Source organism: Heterodontus francisci, chromosome 13 (genome assembly GCF_036365525.1).
Source record: "Heterodontus francisci isolate sHetFra1 chromosome 13, sHetFra1.hap1, whole genome shotgun sequence".
Lineage (NCBI taxonomy): Eukaryota > Metazoa > Chordata > Chondrichthyes > Heterodontiformes > Heterodontidae > Heterodontus > Heterodontus francisci.
In genome coordinates this window covers 114,481,004-114,498,020 of record NC_090383.1, presented here as the reverse complement: position 1 = coordinate 114,498,020, position 17,017 = coordinate 114,481,004, and the positions used below count along the sequence as shown (strand labels likewise).

Sequence of the window (17,017 nt, the reverse complement as noted above, 5' to 3'; positions counted from 1 at the left end):
CCAATCTGCCACCTTCCCCTGTATCCCACGCCATGCGGGACCTTGTGAAATGCCTTACTAAAATCCATGCAGACCACATCCACTGCACTACCCTCATCAATCCTCCTTGTTACTTCCTCAAAAAACTCAATCAAGTTAGTAAGACATGACCTTCCCTTAATAAATCCATGCTGACTATCTCTGATTAATCCGTGCCTTTCTAAGTGGCAGTTCATCCTGCCCCTCAGAATTGATTTGAACAATTTACCCACCACCAAGGTCAGACTGACTGGCCTATAATTTAGCTTATCCCTTGCACCCTTTTTAAACAATGGTATAACGTTCGCAGACCTCCACTCCTCTGGCACCTTGCCCGGATCCAGTGAGGATTTGAAGATGATCCTCAACGCATCTGCTATTTCCTCCTGGCTTCCTTTAACAACCTGGGATACAATCCATCCGGCCCTGGCGATTTATCCACTTTCAAGGATATCAGACCCCCTCTCTCATTATTCTTATCGTATCTAATGTTTCACACTCCTCCTTTTTAACTACAATGCCTGCATCAATCCTCTCCTTTGTGAAGACAGAGACAAAAAACTCATTTAAGAACCCTGCCTACATCATCCGCATCCACGCCTAAGTTTCCTTGTACATCTCTGATAGGCCCTACCTTTTCCTTAGTTATTCTCTTGCTCTTAATGTACTGATAAAACATCTTTGGGTTTTCTTTGATTTTACCTCCTCCCACCGGCATCATCCTACACCTGTGTAGGGGCCCTAACAACCCCACTGCCTTGTGGGCGTCTCGGGAGAGACCAAGGCTAAGGGAGTAAACCCTAACAGATAATCCGGAGCGGAACCCCGTAGGCGGTCATGTGTCACCTTTGGCATGTTTCCGGCAGTTCCTGCAGCCATACCGGTGCCAAACGTCGTGCTCTGCACGCCTTTGGACCCCACCAGAAAGGCCGAGAGGGGGGTTTTGACGACTGGGCAACTCTCAACCTCCATAGATTCGCCCAGGCATGCGCCATGGAGAGGTCACTCCATAGTTGCCTCACAGCGACTGAAACAACACGGAAGGCAGCAGTTACGGGTTATAAGTCCAGATAAATTGGCATAGAAACTGGGCGCCACGGGTTGCCTTTGTCGGTGGGAGAGGTCATCGCACCTCACTGGACAGCTATAAAGACGGGGCTAAAGTGTGGCGAGTCGAAGAGACTTAGTAGTTGGCAGCAAAAAAGACAGAGGCGCAAGGGGAGAGCCAACTGTGTAACAGCCCCGACAAACAAATTTCTCTGCAGCACCTGTGGAAGAGCCTGTCACTCTAGAATTGGCCTTTATCGCCACTCCAGGCACTGCTTCACAAACCACTGACCACCTCCAGGCGCTTATCCATTGTCTCTCGAGATAAGGAGGCCAAAGAAGACTTGCCAATAATTTTTCATGTCTTCTCTTTGCTTTTCTAATTTCCTTTTTTACTTCACCCTGAACTTTCTATACTCCTCTAGGCTTTCTAAAGTATTAAGATTTTTGTGATCGTCATAAGCTTTCTTTTTCTGCTTTAACTTACCCTATAAGCTTCTAGATAAACAGGTAGCTCTAGATTTGGCTGTACCACCCTTTATCTTTGTGGGAACATGCCTACACTGTGCCTGTAGTATCTCACTTTTGAATGACTCTCACTGGTTTGCCACTGATTTTCCTTCAAGTAGCTGAATCCAGTCCACTTTCGCCAGGTTATCTCTCAGCTTCGTAAGATTTGCCTTCCCCCCCCAATTTAGAACTTTTACTCCTGTTTTATCTTTGTCCTTTTCCATGATTATGCTCAAACTAACCGTATTATGGTCACTATCTCCAAAATGGTCACCCACTGCTACTTCATCCACTTGCCCAGCTTCATTACCAAAGACTAAATCTAGAATTGCTCCCCCTCTCATTCGGTTTGGCACGTGCTAGCTAAAAAAGTTCTCTTGAATGCAGTTCTCAAGAATTTTGTACCCTTTGTGCCCTTCACTGTTTGTATCCCAGTTGATATTGGGGTAGTTGAAATCCCCAACTATTATTGCTCTATAGTTTTTGCACTGAGAAATCTGCCTACATATTTGTTCTTCTACCTCCCTCTCACTATTTGGGGGTCTGTAGTACACTCATACCCTTTTTTATTTCTGAGCTCCACCCATTTGGCCTCATTTGATGATTCATTTAGCATATCATCCCGCCTCAAAGCTGTTATTGATTCCTTAACTAATAATGCTACACCCTCTTTTTTTATCTCCCTCTCTATCCCGCCTGAAAACTCTATATCCAGGGATGTTGAGCTGCCATTCATGCCCCTCTTTAAGCCAAGTTTCTGTTATAGCAACTATATCATGTTGCCATCTGTCTATCTGTGCCCTCAGCTCATTGGATTTATTTACTATACTCCTTGCTTTTAAATAAATACCCTTTAACACTGCCAAATTCCTGTGCTGCACACTTTTGAATCTTTGCTTCTTCTGTCTTTCAGAGTCACTTGCTAATTTTCTGCCTCCTGTTCCCTGCCCTGAAATTGTCCTATCTAAGACTGTGCTCAGGTTCCCATTCCCCTGCCAAGCTAGTTTAAACCATCTCCAACAGCACTAGCAAACCTTCCTGCAAGGATATTTGTCCCAGTCCTGTTCCGGTGTAGACCATCTGGCTTGTACAGGTCTCACCTTCCCCAGAACCGATCCCAATGCCCTAGAAATCTGAATCCCTCCCTCCTGTACCATCTCTCCAGCCATACATTCATTTGGTGTATTCTCCTATTTCTATACTCACTAACATGTGGCCTTGGGAGTAATCCGGATATTACTACCTTTTGAGGTCCCGCTTGCTAATCTGTCTCCTAACTCCCTGAACTCAGCCTGCAGGACCTCATCCCTCTTTCTTCCTACATCATTGTTACCTATTAAGGGAGGAAAAATTATGATGACAACAACTTGATTTATATAGCTCCTTTATCTTAATAACTTGTCCCAAGGTACTTCACAGGAGCATTATAAAGCAAAATTTGATGACGAGCCACATAAGGAAGAAGAGAGGTAGGTTTTAAAGAGCATCTTAAAGTAGGAAAAGAATGGTGGAGAGGTTTAGGGAGGGAATTCCAGAGTTTGGGGCCTTGGCAGCTGAAGACATCGCCGCCAATGGTGGAGCGATGAAAATAGGGGATGTGCAAGAGGCCAGAATTGGAGGAGCACAGAGAACTCAGAGGGTTGTAGAGTTGTAGGGGATTACAGAGATCGGGAGGGCAAAGTTTAGTAATGCTGGAAATAGAAACAAAAAGTACTGTGGTCAATCAACATTTGTGAAAGAAAGACAGGTTCAGATTTCTGGCTGAGAGCTGTGTTCTGACCAAGGTTCTGCACCTGAAGCATTTATCTGTCCTCTCTCTTTGCACCTGCTGTGTGTTTGCATCATATTCCCTCTTTCCTTGCAACAGTGTCTTGGCAACTGTTATCAGAGCTGCAATGCAGGCAGCCAAATTGTTTGTTTAATTTATCATGCTTTAACTCTTCCAGGGGACTTTGTGGAACCAAGAGCCCATTTAAGCTCTAAGTGTGACTAATTGAAGTTTCTTGTGTATTAATTCTTCAGAGTATTGCAACGGGGATCATTGCCATTCTGGTCTCGCGAAACTTAATGAAGATAAAACTGGTGAGTGGTTTAATTATTGTCACATACTTAAAGTGTAAGGAAAATAAATAGTAATGGTGTTTTTTTTATTTTAATTTTAATTTTTCAACTTTTGCAATTATGAAAACAGCATCAAATAATGGGCAAAATGGAAGGATCACAGCAAAGATAGGGAAGCATTTGCATAATTTTGCAATAGTAATAACAGCGACACAGTCAGCGTTCAGCACCAATACTCTTCTGAAACTGACAGCAACTTCTGGAGTCCACACATGCACAGTTAAACATGGAATTCCGGAAGTTGCAGTCAGTGATTCAACACTTATTCATCGTGCATTGTTGAAGTAGCCCCTTCCCATTTCCCTCGCAGTCTGCAATCAATTAGAATTCACTGAAATGACCAAAACTTGCCCTTTTACATTATTAGTCTCACTGTAAAAACCCATGAAACAGTTAAACCTTGTTGAATGAGGTGTAACTGCGCTTTTAATGGCGTACTAATTTCACGATTAACGCTAAACACCCTCCGTGTTCCTGAAAAACTAATTTTATATTTGTGGAACGTCAAATTTCTCCACTAAGATAAAAATTCATATTTTTATTTATTTTTATTTAGAGATAAAGCACTGAAACAGGCCCTTCGGCCCACCAAGTCTGTGCCGACCAACAACCACCCATTTATACTAACCCTACAGTAATCCCATATTCCCTACCACCTACCGACACTAGGGGCAATTTACAATGGCCAATTTACCTATCACCTGCAAGTCTTTGGCGGTGGGAGGAAACCAGAGCACCCGGAGGAAACCCACGCGGTCACAGAGAGAACTTGCAAACTCCGCACAGGCAGTACCCAGAATTGAACCTGGGTCCCTGGAGCTGTGAGGCTGCAGTGCTAACCACTGCGCTGCTTCTACCATAATTGCATGTGTATGTCCCAATCATTTATTTAGCTCACTGTAAAATTTAAATTAAAGTTGATGAATTCAATGGTTTTCACTTCCTACATTACAACAGTGATTAAACTTCAAAAGTACTTCATTGGCTGGAAAGAGCTCTGGGATGTCTGGTGTACTTGAAAGGCACTATATAAATGCAAGTCTTTTTTTTCCTTTCTTGGTTTGCTGTCTGAGAGAATGCTTCAACGTGATTGGCTGCTTACTCTCTTGAAGCCATCACTTCTGCTGCATGCTCAGAGATCCCCTTGACTTGGCACCATATTCAACCAATGTCAGGAAAGGGGAAATCCACACCACAGCGATTGCTAGATCTCTGTTTGCAGCTTTCTTCAAGGTTAGCGGTGAATGCCATCTCTTAGCCACTGACTGCAAAATCAGGCCAATGTGTTGTAGGATCGCTGAGTAAGGTACCGATGCACAAATGGTGTGGGAATGGGTGACCCTGGTGTGGGACTTGTCATGGGATTCCATCCAGGCTCCATTTGCACTGTGTCAATGTACAATAAATTCATTAGCACGTTTCACAACCTCAGGATGTCCCAAAGTGCCTTACAGCTAATGGAATTACTTCTGAAGTGTAGTCGTTATTGGAATGCTGGAAATGCGACAGCCAATTTACCCACAGCAACGCAATCATTTTTTTTTCAAATGCTGGTTGAGAGATAAATACCTGCCAGGACACTGGGGAGAACTCAAATAAAGCCAGAAAGTACTGAAAATACTCAGCAGGCCGGGCAGCATCTGTGGAGAGAGAAGCAGTGTTAACATTTCAGGTCTGTGACCTTTCATCAGAACTGGCAAAGGTTATAAATGTAATAGGTTTCAATCAAGTGAAGCAGGGGTGGGGGTGGGGAAGAGAACAAAAGGGACAGTGTGTGATAGGGCGGAGGGCAGGAGAGATTAACTGACAAGAAGGTCATGGGGCCAGAGTGCTAATGGTGTGGTGAAAGACAAAGCATTAGTGCAGAGAGAGTGTTAATGACAGAATAATGAACAGCTCTGTTCAAAAGCACAAACATGAAAAACCAAATTTAATTGAGGAGAACTCTGCTGGCTCTTCGAAATAGTGCTATGGGATCTTTTAGATTCACCTGAGAGGGCAAAGAGGGGCCCCAGTTTAACATCACACCTGAAAAACAGCACCTCTGACAGTGCAGCACTATCAGTCTAGAGTATGTGCTCAAGACTCTGGAGTGGGATTTGAACCCCCAACCTTCTGACTCAAGTGAGAATACAGTGTGCTGAAATATCATTCTATTACCAACTTCCAAGGACAAACTCAGGAAATCAACAGCTAATTGAATTTATTTTTGCGGAAATAACTTTCTGTGTATCCTATGGTGAAAATAGGAAAGTATTTTTATATTTGGTGAGATAATTGATTGTGAGATCCTCCTGATGCACGCCAAGCTGAAGTTGTGCAACACTTTGCAGCAAAGTCTGTTTGAACAAGGTGTGGATTCCTGGATCAATGACTGGTCAGGGTAAAGGCCTGCTACCCGACACGAACCCGACGGGACCCGATGACGTGTCGGATTCGGGTCGGGTCGCTCTTCCGGGTCTGGCTTTTGGGCTCTGATCCGGGTCGGAGACACGCAGTAAGTATTGCATTTTGCTCTGCTGGTAAGTGTCAAAAGTTGAAAAGCCTGGCTGAGCTGGGAGTCCAGGACATCAAGGAGGGAAACTGAGTCTGCACAGTGAGCGCGTGAGCGTCTCTATGACGTCATCACGCTCACGCTGCAGCTTCCTGCAGATTTGGAATCGCAAGGTAGGGAAAGTGAACATTCCAGTGGTCAGGTCGGGCGCGGGGAAAAAAATGGAGCAACTCGGGCCAAGTCGGGTTCGGATCCAATGTGGCTCTTTTGGGTTCGAGCCGTTTTTTTTCCCCTGACCTGAGCAGGCCTTTAGGTCAGGGTACAATGCAGACGAGTTAATTTCCTCATCTCAATTAGACTGCCTGCTGAGCATTAGCCTATAATGCTTGAATAACAATCACTGCATTTTCCTCCTTCTCAATGAATGAGTTCTTGGGGCCTGGTTAATGGTTTATTGTTTCTATTGTGTTGCCAATTGTCTACTAGTTAAAAGTTAGGATTTCTTGGGTATTTTGCCCCATTGCCTCCCTCCCACCTGCCCATCCCAATCCTAACCCATCACTATTCCTCTACCTCCCTGTTCTTCTGCTGCTTTGTGAGGCACAAGCCCACAGCTACCCTCTGTGCCTCCTCCTCCCTTCTCACTGATCTCACTGGGAGCCAACGTCATCAACCTCTATCCCTTCCTGCTCACTCACAACAATTTCCTTGGACTCTACCAATGAATCTATGACTGTCCCACCTGCAGCTCCCTCCAATGTGTTCGTTCACTTGTGAACAAGGCCCTTACAAAACCTGATTATTGATGACTGCTTTGACTGAAATGTGGCTCACATCTTGCTCTTTACCCCAGCCTCCACCATCTGTCTTGTCCAAACTGCTGTTGTGGCAGTGTGGCCATTATCAAAACACACCTTTTAGTCTTTACCTTTACTTCTTTGACACCATCTTCCCCCTTCGAGCACCTCTCCTTGTTCCACTTGTCTTTCTGTAGCTTTAGAATCCTTGTTGTCTACTGTCCCCAAGTGCCACCTGCTCCACCCTTTTCCCCCTTCAACCTCTGTATTGATAGGCTCCTTGTACTCAATGATTTCAATCTTCATCTAAGTTTGGTGAAGTACCAGAGGGTGATTGGTGCCCATAGAAATATATCCCAGCAAAGAATCCAGGCCTTCAGGAGAGGGGGAACAATTAAGTGAGGAAGAAAATAAATTTGAAGTGGGAAAAATATTGCATAAGGAATACACAGGTAATCGAAACATCCTTTGAGCTTATAGTCTTGAGCGCAATCAAATTGAAAGTATATTTGGATTTAATACTTTATCGCAAACCTGCAGAATTAAACCATGAACTCGATAGTCTAGTGATGAATATGGAGCTTGTGCTGCTTGTAAATTTGTGACCTACACAGCCAGAGTCTAGAGAATTGGTAAACGACTGACTCCACTTCGCTAATGTCACAGTCCTATTCTGTGTTGTCCTCGCCTTTATCACTGAATTTCCAGTTTTATTTCCACAGCACTGGGGACTGATGGCAATCTCTGCTTTGAATATTTTGATATCATTGGCCTGCTCAGTTGGACTGATGCTCTCCGTTGTGCTGACAGTATCGCAAGGTGGCAGGAACCTGATTTCTGGCTGCAATTCTACAATGGTGCCAGCTATCTCCAACAGGGCGGCAGTAATGAATGACTGCCCATTCGACACCACGCGAATTTACGTAAGTAATTGGGCAATGCAGCCACCAAACCTGATCCAATTGCAGAGCATCAACCGTACCTGCTTGCTTTTAAGTTGCTTCACAGAGATGTGAGGGATTTAAAAATAAAATCAAGCCAGCGAGGGAGAGATTGGGTGCAGTGCCAGAGGCTGCCCATGCTCCCTTCAACAGACCAAACAAGAACAGACGGTGCACCATCAATCTGGGAGTCACTAAGAGGGCTGCAAACTTGAACCGATTCTATTTTGCATGCACGCCTCCTGTTACATCATCATAAGAACATACGAAATAGGAGCGGGAGTAGGCCATTCAGCCCCTCAAGCCTGCCCCACCATTCAATAAGATCATGGCTGATCTGTCCCAGGCCTCAACACCTCTTTCAGGCCTGCTCCGCAGAACCCTCGATTCCCCGAGATTTCAAAAATCTATCTAGCTCCTCCTCAAATCCTTTCAGTGATCTAGCCTCCACCACTCTTTGGGGTAGGGAATTCCAGAGATTCGCTACCCTCAGAGAAGAAATTCCTTCGCATATTAGTTTTAAATGTGTGCCCCCTTATTCTGTAACTATGTCCCCTAGTTTGAGATTCCCCCACCAGTGGAAACATATTCTCAACATTTACCCTATCAAGCCCTCTTAGAATCTTATACGTTTCAATAAGATCACCCCTCATTCTTCCAAACTCCAATGAATAAAGGCCCAACCTGTTTTGCCATTCTTGATAAGACAACCCCTTCATCATCAGACCGTTCGAGCCAAGCACTTGCCTGCAGTCTGGTGTTGGCTGACTGAAAGCTTGGTTGAAGGGATTGGTTTTGAGAAGTTTCTTGCTGTGGAAAGGCTGGTGGAGGGAATTCCAGGGAGGAGAATTATGGACTTCAACCCACCGACTTAATACCAGGATATCAATGATCTAATTCCTCCCCATTTCTTCTGGAAGTGCTGACTTGTGCTTGGGTGCAGATTCCTACAGTCCTTCAATGCCTCACTCAGTGCCTTTCCTCAGTGTGAGCCTGGACATCAAGGAGGTTAGGTTATTTAACCATGGGTGGCATCACTTCCTGCCCTCAGCTGGCTGTTCTCGTGTGTATTTCCTAATCAGAAGCAAGAACTTTGGCTGTTTTCTCTTTCCTTCTATAGTTTAACTACTCTGGAGACCAATGTTAGCATCACTGTCGCTTTCTTGAATGACGAGGAATCACAAGTAGAACTGTGAATGGCTTTCCCGCCAATTGAGGCCCCTAACTGGACAATTAACCCCTAATTAAGGGCCTCTTCCTGCCTCAGCCCTAATTAGCCATGTGGACAGCCCTGTCGCCACACGGAAGCAAGCCATGGAAAACCTGGGGAGGGGGTACAGGGGTGGTGGCCAGCCCTCCTTTAAAGGCACCTAGTGCCTGAACGAAGTACCCGGCATTGGGAAGGGGGGATGCTGCTGAGAGTCAAACCCCCTCCCTCACCACCCCCATCCCACGAGATCATTCCCGCCCATACCTACCTGAGGCCTGGTTCCAGCGATGCTCCCCAGCCTCAAGTAGGTGATCCTCCTGCAGCAGCCGCCACCTCTGGGAAGGTGCTGCAGCTGCCGGCCTCTAATTGGAAGCTCTCCAGGGGTGGGACTTCCAGCGATGGGGTCCTTGGTCCATTGGAAAGCTTGCTGCTGTCCACTAAAGTGCCTGATTGGCACTAGATTTGGCAGACCTTCCAATAGAAAGGCAATGTGAGGATCTCGATGTTGCTTCTTCTGGATGTAGAGATCCCCGCCACCAGGATAAATTACCTCCTTGGTGTCCTTGTTTGAAACCCAGACATGGGCTTCACAGAAAGTCAATGGATGACAATCAGGTACAGGAACCAGAGAACCATACAGCACAAAAGGCACCCATTCGGCCTATTGTCTCTGTGCTGACTGTTGAAAGAGCTATACAAATAGTTGCATTCCCCTATCTATTTCCCCTTAGTCCCATGAAATTTTCCCCTTGAATTGTTTATCCAGTTTCCTTTTGGAAGTTATTATTGAACTTGTTTCCACTGTCCTTCAAGCAGTGCATTCCAGATCATAACATCTCACTACATAAAAGACATTCTCTTCACCTTGCCTCTTTTGTTTTGCCAATCTCACTGGCTTTATTATTCTTGATCCTCCTTGGAGTGGCAAGCTGAGAGCTTTTATAATACCACAGCTGTTATCTGGCTGCGTTTGGCAAATTCAACACACATCTGGGGTCGAAACTGAGCCCTCTTGGATCTATCTGACTCTACTACATTTGGCAGGATGTCGAGTTGCACAGCTTTCAACTCTATGAAGGTAACGATGACACCAGTATTGGGATGCTTGCGGATTGCCCTATGCTACTTGGTATTGCTCTACTGTTTTTTTTTTGTAGAAAACAGCAGGAAAATCAGGTAAAATGTAGGGATCTTCAAGCAGCACCAGCCCTTTTAAGTCCAATGCCTCAACCAGTGTCATTTCCAATCCAGAGACCAATCTGTTGTGAAGCGATATGATATGGAACATGTTGGAATTTGGTCACCTGGATTTAAAACTAAAATCTCCAGAGTATTTTGTCTGGTGTGATAATGGTCCTATCTGTCTGTTTCCAGGACACTACACTGGCCTTATGGATTCCATCAATGGTGTTGTCAATGGTTGAAGGAATCCTCTCTATCCGTTGCTTTGTAGTGTCAATGATTCTGCGAGGAATAGGCCCTTGTGGACGGAGTGACATTATGGACCGGGTGAGTATGTGTATGTGCGCGAGAGTAGCTGTGTGTTTTCGTGCTTGTGCATGAGAAAGTGTGTGTGTATGTGAGCAGGTGGGCAAGTGGAGCGTGTGTGTGTGTGTTTTTTAAATCAAGTGTGCGTGCGTATGCGCGTGACTACGTGCGTGTGTTTTGACGCCACTGTTTTACAATATTGAAAATGCACAGACTCTGGTGTGCTGAAATATTGTTCTTTTGTGGCTATGGTACCCCTAACTGGGTGATGAGATTCACACCACTGAAACATTCATTCATTCATCCTTTTCTCCACTGCCCTCCTTCAAAGAATGGGCACTGGCATGATGGGCCGAATGGTCTCCTGTTCTGCAAGGTTCTGTGATATGCCTGCAGGAGTATAACTTGCCTCCAGTTATCTCACTTTATTCATGGTCTGAATTTCACACTGTACGGTGCTGCTGACCACATTATAATACTTAAGTATTCGATGATCCACCTCCAAACATTGGTAATATTGTGAATGGGAATGGAGTGTGGCGGAATGAATCCCACTGCTTATTGACACTCTGGTGACCTATCTAAAGTTGCACTCTCCACAAAAATAGTTTGGGAACACCCTTTCTCATTTACTCGTACAGGAATCTCAATATAACATGACGTGAAGCTGACAGTGTTGCTGCAGATTTGATCGGGCCCCTTCTCACCCAAAACAAAACAGAACAGCAAAATGTTTTGAAAATGTATCATTTGTCTAAAATCCCTCAAGTTCACTTCTGTAAACAAATATTGTTTGGCAGATCGAGGAGGAAAATTCAGCGAAAGGAAAGAAAGGCCAGAAATTGGAAACTTTTAAACTCATCAGAAAGAGTCAAGAAATCCCGTTGTAGTGAAGTGGGTGAGTAAAATGGATTTTCTACTGGGCAGAGGTTTTTCTAAAGTTACTGTAAGACCTAGCGTTTAATATTGTAAACTCAAATTGTTTGTCTTTTCTTTCATTAGGGAATCAAGGGCTATGGGGCTAGGGCAGGAAAGTGGAGTTGAGGTAGAAGATTGATTATAATTTTATTGAATGGTAGAACAGGCTGGAGGAGCCATATGGCCTCTTCAGTAACACTAATCCAGGGCAGTACTTGGAGTGCTGCACTGTCGAAGGTGCTATCTTTCAGAGGGACGTTAAACCACCACTCTGTCTGCCCCCTCAGGGAGACGTAAAAGATGCCATGGCACTATTTCGAAGAAGAGCAGGGGAGTTCTCCCCGAAATCCTGGCCAATATATTCATCTCTCAATCAACATCACAAAAACAGATTATCTGGTCATTATCACATTGCTGTTTGTGGGAGCTTGCTGTGCACAAATTGGCTGTCACATTTCCTACACTACAACAGTGACTACACTTGAAATAGTGCATCATTTGGCTGTAAAGCTCTTTGGGATGCCCTGAGATCATGAAAGGCACTATATAAATGCAAGGCTTTCTTTCCCCTCCTCCTGAAGCTGGTGACTTGTGCTACGTATGGTTCCATGGGTCCAACAGCTTTCCAATCTCACTCATTAAAAGTGGATCCTGTCGACGAGGTACCAGACATTGAGTGTCACTGGGCCATTTGATCATGGTGAGGTGGTATCAGATCTGACCTTGATCCTATTCCGATGTCTGTATGTGGGCACTTCAGGAATTCCTGAATGGCATTGAAAACTAGAAACTCTGGCTAATTCCTTTTTTTTTTCTATCTGCAGTTTAGGAATATTGAGGCCCCTTATTCCCCCAACCCCCTCGAATGCTCCCCCACCTAGCTGAGAGTCATCAACTTAGCACAGAGCAAGGAGTGAACATTCTTGGTCTGTATAACTCAGTACAACACCAGCCTTTGAAAGAGCCAAGTATATTTGTTCAAGTGAAGAGCAAATCCATTCTTGTTGGCACAATGCCTTTCCAATGAGGTCAGCGACCATTTGGATGAAGTATCGTCCAGCGACCTTTAATCCCTGGAAAGGACTGGGTGCCTTCCGCAGGTGACAGGGTGGTGGGGGGAGCACTGGTCATGTAGAAGGTGATTGTTACCCAAAGTTTTTCTCATTTGGACCTGTTGGAAAGTTTGGTTGAGATGAAGCTGTGCAAATGATGAAAATTTCGATCTCCTTTTTGGAAGGGTTTGGGGATGTTCAACTATTCTCACGTTGTGCAATTTCAAGGGGAACATCTCACTTTGTGAATCTGCGATTGTTACCTGAGGTACGGGATGGGAGTGTGTATATTTCCATACAAATCACTGCTTGACCGCACCAGGCCCTGAACCCTGACCCTGGCCAAAAAGATTGGTTTGACTTCAGATTGACATTTAGCAAGCTCAAGTGATCTGTTACCTCACTGTCCCCCTCAGCAGGATGAGTTCTCTTGGCTTTGCGGGAGAGGTTTCAGTGGGGGACTGAGGGCAGGCCCACTCCCACTGGGGCAGTAACACATCAGAGGGGTGGGGGTTGTCACCCCACGATGTGCCCTCATCATTACGGATTTCACAGCAGAATTGGTAGAGGCCTAGGAACAGGCTGGAGATGCATCATGGCACAGGACTGTCGGAGAAAATGCAAAAGGAGAGGAATGTCTGTACCTCTGCTGACACAAACTTACACACTCTTTATTATCTACATTATCAATTTACTATAACTTGCTTCATAAGGTTATTTGAATTTATTTTAATATCAGATGGTTTGGATTTAAAAAGCCTCGATCTCCACAAGTACCAACCCCACTGTGTTCCCATGAGAGATTTTAATGTCTCATCCAAAGGATGGCACCTCTGACAGTGCAGCACTCACTCACTACTGTGCTGGTGTGTCAGCCTAGATTCTCTGTTAAGGTCCTGGAGCAGGATTTGAACCTGAGACTTTCCATATCAACATTACCAAATGAGATGTAGGTGCTACTCACTAGAATTGCTACAAGTGTAAATTTCATGTCTTTTTTTTCAGGCCAACACCTTTTCAGCCGACATCTTCACCAATCAATATAGTGCCAGTTATACTGGAATTCACACAAAGCAGCTGAGTGTGATGGGTGGGTTTGGGGGAATGGCCACGTGGTCTTTTCACAGTGGCAAAGCTGCACTGATAGTTTAATTTCTGTTTTTAACTTGTAGCGTAGAATTGGAGAAGTCTAATGTATATTTAAAAAAAAAAGTCCATCTCCTGTTGGGAGGAATGCTATCCTGGGCAAGATTCTTTTTAACAAAAAAAGAATCTGAGCTACACCCAATGGCCTTGAGTTAAAGGCACCACTTAGAATAGCATGAAGACAGACAAACCAAAAGTGCTCGTGTTCAGTTTCCAGTCAGTGCTGAGTTGGTTCTGTTAGGTCAGGAGAAGTGTGGTAGCTACATTAGTCACATTATTACCAGAAAAGGAATCAGCCAAACTTCCTGCTCCTGGTTGCTGTCCTGCCTGAAAATGGGCATCAGCTGAAGAATGGGCAGACTTTTCTGCGATTCTCTTGATGAAAGAACAGCCAACCACATTCACTGTCTGAAGGCTCATGCATGAAGCATTAGCACCTTTAGGAGTCTTCCTCCCCTTCCACTTAGATCTCCTCAGACGACACACTCAAAACTTAGCAAGTTTCGGCTAGACATCTTGTCTTTCCCATTGCTGCTGCTCAGTGTGCTCCTTGGATGTGAGAGGAGCTACCTCACTCAGTTCCTGTTCCCGGTAGACAGGTTAGGCTCGGAAAATGACTGGGTTCCACCACTCCAACTCTGAGCACTTTGCAGCCTTGCTGCTGAATTCCGTCTGTATTGCCAGGCAATGTCTGGGTATGGTTGGAGTCTTCACATTTTACCACCTAAAGGTAGAGGCTCCGAATGGCAGTGGACCAAGATTCTAATGTTAGTACAACTTCAGCATTAATTTCCCGATAGCTCAGGCTAGTGTCGACTGAGCAAAACAGAAAGCACAGAGGCACAAAACCCAGTCTCTGCTGGCTTAGCTGGGTGCAGTGATTGGGAGGATAATACAATTAGCTTCAGCGACCCTGGGTTAGGGAGGCTAGTAATCCCTCTAAATGTCCAGTAGCTCATTTTACTGGAAATGGCCTGTGGACAGCACCTGTTGTGATACCCACCCAAACACCAACAGGCTTTGCAAGATCAGTGATCAAGACTTCGGAGCTGAAGTGCGACAGATCGGTAGACGTGCCCGAAGGTCACCAACCAACTCGTGCTGGAATCGGACCCTGGTGCAGAATTGGCGCCTTCCGGAGAGGATAGCGGAGGGGAGAATGTTTCAGTATTCTGATCAATTGTCGCATTGAGACGGTGCTGAATTCTGAGGACTTGTCTTGTGTTTATTTTCCCCCAAACCACACCAAATAAAGTATGTGTGCAGGTCAGTTGTTGCTGTGAATTGCTCAGAAACTACAACAAAAGTTAGAATCTTTTTATGTGGATTAGAAATGTTTTTCATGTATACTCTTTTTACAATCGTGATTTGTTGCCTTTTTTTAAAATGTCTTTTTAAGAAAACTATATCATGGATTAGAAATATTGAATGGGCATGTCAGTCCAAGCATGTAATTAGTGATTTTATCCAATTGTTTTTCTCTCTCTGTTTCTGCTGTCTTTCCTTTTCCCCTCCTGTTTAGATCACCCTCTCGCTCATGCCCCCATCGTCTTTTTCTCTACTGAGTATGCTGAGGGTCCCTTGCGTTCCCATTGTGACCTTTGTGTGGTGTACCATTCAGCACCTTACCCTGTAAGTGGGCAAATTGTAATTAAACTGCAGTAGGTCTGAATCCGCTCAGTAGCTTAGTTGGAGCAAGGCTAATATGGGACTGAGCTGAGCCGATCAGGAAGTTCCCAGGTGAGTCCCAGTCCTGTGCTGAGTTGAGGTGGCCATAGTGTTATTCTGATTGGTCTGAGAGGTTCTTGGTTAGGGATTGGGCAGAAATGAGCCAGTGTACCCACTGCTGGTGGAACACCCCTGCTGAAATTGCTGCAATTTCTCCCAGTTGGTTCGCAAATGAGGAATGGCTGCTGCTATAGATACAGGAGGAATTCTGTCACCTGTCTCAGCCTTTAAGAAAAGAAGAGGAGCATCAGACAGGCAGAGAGAGATATTCATACATGAGTTTCCACCACTGCTCATCTGAAATGGCATTTCATGTGCTGGTTTTGGGATCCAATTATCAATTTAGGAACACTTGCCACAAAATTTGTGCCTTGTTTCTGTGTAGAATGACACACTTTCACCTTATGCAAACTGCGTTGGCATCAAGCAAATTCCAGGTATGGTTAGGTGTTAACTAAAGCTCCTTTTTTATTGGGCTGTCCAAACAGCTTGTCTTAACCCCCAAGATCAGAATTGTGCTCTCAACGGTTCCATTTGCACGGTATTTGTGGCCATTCTGAGGAGGGGTTACCGAACACTTACAACAAACTGGGAGTAATTTGATAGGCTATCATCACAGGAATTGGTTTGCAAATGCCCAAACGTACGAGGTTTACAGATAGCAAAGACATTCTGAGTAGTATTTGAATCTAGGCTCAGTGTTGAAAACATGACGGTCAAACCACTGCCACCCAATCCCCAGGAGCCACTGAATTCACTATTTACAACTGAAGGTTTTACACTAAGAACAATTGGTGAGCCATCCCAGTGGAGCATTGGGTTTACTGAGTAAGTAATTGAGCAATGGTGGGCTAGCAAAGTCCTGGCTTTGATCCATGATTCTATGCTGAGGTGGCTGATTTCAGCAGGGGTAGAGGTGTAGGCAGGAACTACAACAATTGCCCCTGGCCCCCCTGGGCTAGGGAGGAGCAAATTGGCCTTTTTGAACGAGCTACTGCAGGGTGTGCTACAGCTGCCCTTCATCATAGACATCAACCGGCTGGAGAGAGGTCTAAAATAATTCTGTAGGCTGGATGCTGGTAAAACAAATTTCATTTGGCTTCATTGAATTCCAAAATAACTATGATGGTGTAGCTGGAAAATATTTGTATTATTGTGTTTTAATAAAAAGAATACAGCAAAGGGCAGATTCTTGGCAAGTCAGTTCTGTTTAAAAATAGACCTTCCTAAAAGAGGTGGGATTTTTCTGATTTTTCTTATTGTTTGTATACAATTGGTGCAAGTTATTCGTTTATATCCACAATGTATTAAATGTGAATGTGTTTTATTGTCTTTCAAATAAAGATTGATAATTGAATCTGTATATTTTCTGTATACTTTTTCCTGGTTTGATTTTAGGCTCAAAGCCAAGTCTGATTCATTTTGTTTTTATTTTTTAATGTTTTAAATTAACCACTCGTGTGATGCAATGCAATTGGCAGGAAGTGGGATTTACAGACTACAATTAGGCAGTGGTTCAGAGGCTTACGACAGGGAGTAGCTACGTT

At 44.6% G+C, this 17,017-nt stretch overlaps 1 protein-coding gene across 1 annotated transcript in view; it reads left to right on the top strand.

Annotated features, from left to right (window-relative positions):
• LOC137376151 (keratinocyte-associated protein 3-like) overlaps positions 1–16,787 on the top strand; it is a 44,659-nt gene extending 27,872 nt beyond the window's left edge. The window contains exons 3-7 of the mRNA XM_068044169.1: positions 3,598–3,657; positions 7,710–7,910; positions 10,513–10,647; positions 11,427–11,524; positions 13,602–16,787. Of these exons, the coding sequence (XP_067900270.1) occupies positions 3,598–3,657; positions 7,710–7,910; positions 10,513–10,647; positions 11,427–11,516 (486 nt within the window). The 3' untranslated portion in view covers positions 11,517–11,524; positions 13,602–16,787. The remainder of the gene's footprint in view (positions 1–3,597; positions 3,658–7,709; positions 7,911–10,512; positions 10,648–11,426; positions 11,525–13,601) is intronic.
• Positions 16,788–17,017: the final 230 nt, after the last annotated feature.